The following is a 6,900-nucleotide window of genomic DNA, read 5'->3' as shown; positions in this document are numbered from 1 at the left end:
AACCCATTTTACACTTTCATCAGGCGGACCTTAAAAGTCCGCCCCATTTATTTATTTTTTGTAACTTTCATCAGGCGGACTTTAAAAGTCCGCCCCATTTTTTTTTCGTAAAATTTCATCAGGCGGACTTTAAAAGTCCGCCCCATTTCTTTTCGGCTTTCATCAGGCGGACTTTAAAAGTCCGCCTCATTCTTTTTCTTTTTTATTTAATTTGAATTTTCATCGGGCGTAATTTTAATCTCCGTCCGTTAACAAGCGTATTTTAAATTTACGCCCAGCAACAAGCGTACTTTAAATTTACGCCCGACTATATTAGAATTTGGGATTTGGTCACGACCATATTTGGTCTGGAATTTGATCTTTGGTTGGGATTTGATCTTTACTCCGTCCCACTGTGTTACGATCTCATCCCAAATTTTTGGTTATACTCGCCCACTGTGGATGCTCTTAGGCCTGGAACTTTGTTTTCTCTTCTTCTATTGCCCAGAAGTCGCGTATAAAATGACGGTGTTGCTTCGGAGTACATTACAGAGATCTTTGGGGTAGATCTTCTCTCCCTCTTTGTTCCTCCGATCATTATAGGGTTAAATCTTGAAAGGCTATCCGATCGTTATTTAAGGTACTCTCTGTCTGCTTATCGATTTTCTATTGTTTAGGTTGATCTGTTACTTTAAAAAAACTTCAAAAAAAATATTTATCTTAAAAAATCGAATTAGGGTTTTAGAATTTTGAGCTTTTTCTTCTGTTCTATCTTCCATGGTTTCTAATCATCTCCTTATCTGATTAATTTAACATTCTTTTTTTTTAAGGATGGATACTGTTCAAGATAAAGAGAATATAATACCCAAACTAGATGAACAAAAGAAGAAGAAGAAGAAGCATGGCTGGGAGAAGAAGCAGGAGGAGAAAGCGAGGCAGATGAGTGAGGCGAAGAAAGCCAGGGAGAAGAAGAAACAAGAAGTAGAATTTGCCTTTGTATTGTGTCTTCCCTGTGTTTAAAAGTTGCACTGTTGGTGCTGTCTTGCAGGAATTTACCAATATTGGTTTGAAGTTATTAGGTAACTAAATAATCTTGGTTCTTTATGCTTTTTCTTGATTTTTATTCCTTTTTTTTGTTTTTCCTTTTTTCTTTTTAGACCTCAGATGTCGTAGTGTCACACCAAGATTTATAGAGGCTCACTTTGCAAAGGAAGGTAGATCCACATTTACTGGTCCATTTATGAAATATATAAGTGATGGTCCATTCCTTGCTATGAAATGGGAAGGAGAAAATGCTGTCAAGAGAGCTTGTGAACATGTATCCAAAAAGAAAGAATATCCCTTATGGGATTACTGGTAATTTTCACTCCATTTTTATTTTTTATTTATTTATTTACGCCTGTCTTGATTGGAGTGTAGCAGCTAAGCAGTAGGGCACAATAATATTGACCCGTGGAACTTATCAGCTAAGGTTTTGATAATTTTGAAGTGGCTGGTCTTGATTTCACTTGGAATGTAGACATGATTGGTAGTATGCTCTTTAGAGATGTAGCTACAAAAATCAGGTCTATATGTACTAATTAAGGAAAAGAAGGTAGACTAAGATTGTTAGGAAACAGAAATGGCGTGTGTACTACTCAAATCTGCTTACGGAATCCTTTCTTCAAGTGATAATGGTCAGTTTGATAAATACTGGTTGAAACTCTGGAAAATGAACAATTAATATACCTAGAAGGCTAGAAATAATATGTTTGTTTGGAAAATGGCTGGTGATGTTCTGCGGGTAAAAGCCAAGTTAAGTAGTTTTGTCCAGTCTTATCCTTGTTTTGGTTTGTGTAATAATTTAGAGCATGAATCTTCTGCTCATTTATTTATAAAATGTCCATTCATTAGTGCTTTTTGGTTTAGTCCGGTCTGAATATGAAATACCCTTATTAGAATTCTAGGTCACTAAATTTATTGAAATTTGCAATTCGGTTGTGGTTACATAATATTTCTTGTTGTGTTTACCTTACTGAAATACATATTTCTTGTCTCTGTACTTTAGGTGCTTTGAAGCACTTTTTTTGTTGTTGCAAACGGTCAGCGTGGGGTCTCAAACTACTGTGTCACCCCCTTACCAACTGAGCTAATCCCATTTGGTTGACAAAGGGGTTTATGATATGATTATCTCCATGTTTTTTGTGTGGCAGGCCACTTGTTTACAGTAGTGATACAGTTAAAAGGGCACTAGAAGACGCCAGAACCTGGTTCCACGCCGATTCTTCTGACTTGTCAGTAGCAGCACTGAAGAACAGAAATATGATATTTAACCTCCCTGATGGTGGCATATGTGGTGGCTTGCCACAAGAGGAATTAGAAATCTTAGTTGATGGAAGCACAGTTGATTTTAACCTCTCAAGGTAAACTTTCTATTTTTAAATAGGGATTCTTTTTAAGTACAGGTAATTTCTCTTTTGTGTTCTGTTGCACTCCTTGGTCTAACATTCGCTCAAATGCTATATCAACAGTGACCTTCAGCGGTTCGTCCTAATCAAGCCGAAGGCTTTTGGAAAAGGATTTGTACCAGACTTGCTATCTACTATTGAGAAAAACTGCCTTTACATGAAAGGTTTGCAAGAAAAACATGGAACTTGAGATCTTTAAACTTTTTTAGCATGTGAAAAAGATTTTGTTTTGACTAATAAAAATCTTTGTTAATGATATAGGGTTAAAGCTGGTAAAAAAGTCTGAAGTTCCCCACAGTGTTGCATGGTCTGATGATAATTCTTCTTCCCCGGGTGAAACTAAGGAAAAAATTGGTATTGCTTTAATTGTGTCGCTTCCAGATTCAGTGTTTGATTCAAAAGATTCCTTAATCACTGCTGGCAGGTAAATATGTTCTACTTTTTTTGGCAAGTTTAAGTTCAATATTTCGTGTCAACAGAGTCCAGTTCTCTTGTAGGATACCAGTGTTTGCTAAAAACACTGGAATGGCCTCTTTAATCTTTAGTTATTAGCTTCAATCCTCCTTCGACGTAAGTTTAGTGTTTTCTAGAGACTTATTTATTTCATTTAATTACTTCGGCAGCGAATTTGTGTATGCAAGTGCGGAAGCTGAATCGTCGTTGAAGTTTGTGAAAGAGTTCTTCCCATTGGGTATCGTTGGCTGGCTGGATCCAGATATAACTGACCTTAGAGGCGGTTACTTTGAATCAACCTTAATTGGCCTTCAATTTGAGTAGCAGGATGATCCCGATAGAGTCTAAACTAGTCATGCAATGGATGAGCAATGCGTGTCAAATATCTAACGGGCGCAGTTACACCAATAACTAACAACCGAAATAATTAAAGACACCTAGCTAATTACTGAGGGCAGCCACTGTGTTGCATGTCACACTGTGACATTGCCTCCCCAGAACATTATCCTTGTCCTCAAGGATAAATTTCGGGTAATGAGCTTTGATGGTCGTCCCATGTAGCGTTCTCAGGTGACGAATTAGTCCATTGGAGCAGTATTTGTCTGACCAACCGACGACCCTGACGAATGGTTCTGGTTTGAAGTATCTTCTCAGGTAGCACAAGAATTTGACCTTCATGATCAACCACTGGTAAGTCTGGAGATGGAGTGTGTCCGAGGCCAATGTGTTTCTTCAGCTGAGAAACATGAAAAACTAGGTGAATGCGTACATGAGAAGGCAACTGCAACTTGTAAGCCACATTACCAACTTTCTGAATAACTGACAATGGACCATTGAATTTAGCAGAGAGCTTAAAGTTCTTCCTGAGAGACACAAATGCTTCTCTATATGGCTATAGTTTAAGATATACCAAATCTCAAAGCTTCTATCTTTGCGTGACTTGTCAGCATAGAGCTTCATTCTCTCTTGAGCTAAGTGAAGTGATTCCTTGAGAAGATCAAGTAGAGAGTCTCTTTCTTTCAAATAGGTTTCAGTAGCATAATCTGAAGTTGTGGCAGTGATAGGGAAATCTAAGTGAGGAGGGACATACCCATAAAGTGCTTGAAATGGGGACATCTTCAGACTGATATGAAAACTTGAATTGTACCACCATTCTGCCAAAGCAAACCATTGGCTCCATTTTCCAGGTTTATGTCCATTTAAGCATCTCAAATAAGTTTCTAAGCAGCCATTCACCCTCTCAATTTGGCCATCTGTCTGAGGGTGAAATGTTGTGCTTAAATTAAGACTTGTACCTAAAGCTCTAAATAGATCCTGCCAATGCCGGTGAAGACCTTGTCCCTGTCTGACACAATTGATGATGACAATCCATGCAATTTGAATACTTGAGATACAAATGCCTGAGAAACTGAGGCTGATGTGTATGGATGCTGAAGAGACAAGAAATGTGCATACTTGGTTAGTCTATCAAAAATGACAAGGATAACACTCTTCTTGTTGCTGACAGGAAGGCCTTCAATGAAATCCATTGTGATATGTTGACATGACTGATCAATTAGGAAGAGGTTGAAGTATTTCTGCGCATTGGTGGAATCACTTTTGTTTCTTTGGCAGATGTCATAATGAGAGACAAAAAAACACTATGTCTTTGTGCATTCATTTCCAATAGATGGCTCCTTGCTCTCACAAAAGTGGCTTGAATGCCAAAATGCCCTCCAATGGTTAAAGCATGTAGATATTCTAAGAGTGTTTGTATCACATTGCCTCAAGTTCCAATGTAAAGTTTGTGTTTATACCTTAAAACACCCTCATTGTAAGTAAAGTTTGGGACACTGAGAGGATTGAGGAGAAGTGAAGAAATAATATGTTGAGCTTGAGAGTCATTTGCATAATCACTTGTAACTTCAGCAGCCCAATGTGGTGTATATAATGACAAGAAGCAGTATCCAATGGTCTTCTGGAGAGAGCATCTGCAACAACATTGTCAACTCCTTTTTTATACTGAATGTCATAGTACAATCAAGGAGTTTGATCAACCATTTCTGCTGGAATGAAGTTGTAAGTTTCTGCTGCAAGAAGTATTTTAAGCTTTGGTGATCTGTCTTAATGGTAAATTTGTTCCCTTGCAAATATTGTCTCCATCTATGAATAGCCATGATTACAACAAGAAATTCCTCTTCATAAGTGGACAAGAATGGCTTGAAAATATCATTCATCAAAGCCTGGAATGTAGCAGGTGCATCTGTAAGGCCAAATGACATTACTTTAAACTCATAGTGACCTAGATGAGTTTTAAATGTTGTTTTGAAGATGTCCAACTCATGAATTCTGATTTGAAGATAACCAGCCCTGAGATCTATCTTGGAGAAAACATCATATCTACATAGTTCATCTAATAATTCATCCACAATAGGAATTGGGAATTTATCCTTGATGGTAATGCTATTTAGTTTTCTATAGTATACACAAAATCTCCAAGTGTTATCTTTCTTTTTGACCAAAAGAATTGGAGATGCAAATATGTCGTGACTTGGATGAATAATACAAGAATGTAGCATATCTCTGATTATCTGTTCTACTGCATATTTTTGAATATAGGGACATTTGTAAGCTCTGAGGTTAATAGGTGATGAATTTATCTGAAGAGGAATGGTGTGGTCTAAATTTCTTTTTTGGGGCAATGTTCATGAAAGATATCTTGAAATTCATTGAGTAAAGGAAGTAAGATATCAATAGTTGTTGGTATAGGAGAAGAAGAAATAGAAAACAAGGTACCCACCAAGCCATGAGAAGTAATAGAAATTTTTTTAGTGAGAGCTGCAATACTCATTTGAATTAAGGAGGGTTGTGGGATAATACTTTGTAAAGTAATTTTCTGATTGTTGAGCTTGAAAGATACACAAAGATTAGAAAAATTAAACGTTACCTTACCCAAAGTCCTGAGCCATTCTGCACCAAGGAAAATGTCACAGCCTCCCAGTGGTGAAGTTCTTAAATTCTCCTTAAATTGATGCCATTGCATACTCCATTGTAAATTAGAACAAATGCCAATGCTGACTGTTCTGTCCTCATTAGCCACAGTGACCATCATTGGTTTGGTTGGATCAATGTCACAGTTCAATGAATTGTCCAAAGCAGAATCAATAAAGCTTGTGGTGCTGCCAGTATCAATGAGTATAGAAACTTTCTTATTGTTTATTATACCAGGAATTCTAATTGTTTATCCAGTTGCAATGCCTGTTAATGCATGCAAAGAAATCTCAACGTCAGATTGCACTGGAGATTCTTGTGCTTCTTCAAATACTTCTTCCTCTTCATCTGTGTTCTGAGGTGCAACAATATCCATATGCAGCATGTAGCCTTTTGTCTCCCTTTACATAAATGGCATGTTGTGTAAACAGTGTCACAATTGTAACACAACCCTTGAGCTCTTCTCTTGTCCATGTCCTCCTGAGAGAGTCTTTTGAAAATTAGGTGTTGAGGATCGGTCTTTGGTGGAGGTTGGAAGAATGACTTTGGGGTTGTTGGGAGAGACTTAGGTGAAGTAAGATTTGGTTTAGGTGACACTGGTGTAGTAGAGTAGTGTCCGGTGAAGGAAAAATTTGGGGAGAAGGATTTAGTGAAAGACTTAGAAGCTGTACTGGTCAATTGGAGTTGTTGCTCTTGTAATCTAGCTAAATTGAAAGCATCAGCCAAAGTTTGTGGATGAAACATTGAGACACACTTTCATATTTCATCTTTGAGGCTACTAAGAAAGCTGATAACAAAATATTTTTCAGTGAGAGATGGGTTCATATCAAGCATCAATGCTTTCAGAGATTCAAATTCTTTATAATAATCATCCACTGTGGTGGTATGGACTAGTTTATTAAAACTTTCCACAAAATTTTCATCCATAGGGTTTTCAAATCTAGCACATATGCTTTTAGCTAAATCAATCCAAGTAATTCTATGAATATTAACTTGAAAGTTTAAAAACCACTTTTCAGCCTTACCCTCAAGGTAGATTGCAGCTATATCC

General features: G+C 37.3%; 1 protein-coding gene across 3 annotated transcripts; it reads left to right on the top strand.

Annotated features, from left to right (window-relative positions):
• Positions 1-502: 502 nt before the first annotated feature.
• On the top strand, positions 503-4,993 carry LOC113288901. Of its 3 annotated transcripts, none has more exons than XM_026538043.1 (7): positions 503-619; positions 810-960; positions 1,137-1,335; positions 2,172-2,381; positions 2,490-2,590; positions 2,688-2,850; positions 3,050-4,993. In XM_026538043.1, exons 3-7 carry the CDS (start codon positions 1,220-1,222, stop codon positions 3,201-3,203), a joined length of 744 nt encoding a protein of 247 aa, XP_026393828.1. In that variant the 5' UTR covers positions 503-619; positions 810-960; positions 1,137-1,219; the 3' UTR covers positions 3,204-4,993. The 3 variants fall into 3 exon arrangements, with proteins under 3 accessions (XP_026393828.1, XP_026393827.1, XP_026393826.1); XM_026538042.1 differs by having other exon boundaries at positions 810-975; XM_026538041.1 differs by having other exon boundaries at positions 810-1,058.
• The last annotated feature ends 1,907 nt before the right edge of the window (positions 4,994-6,900 follow it).

Source organism: Papaver somniferum, chromosome 6, assembly GCF_003573695.1.
Source record: "Papaver somniferum cultivar HN1 chromosome 6, ASM357369v1, whole genome shotgun sequence".
Taxonomy (NCBI): domain Eukaryota; kingdom Viridiplantae; phylum Streptophyta; class Magnoliopsida; order Ranunculales; family Papaveraceae; genus Papaver; species Papaver somniferum.
Note: the sequence above shows the minus strand (reverse complement) of the source record. Positions and strands in the feature narration are given on the sequence as shown.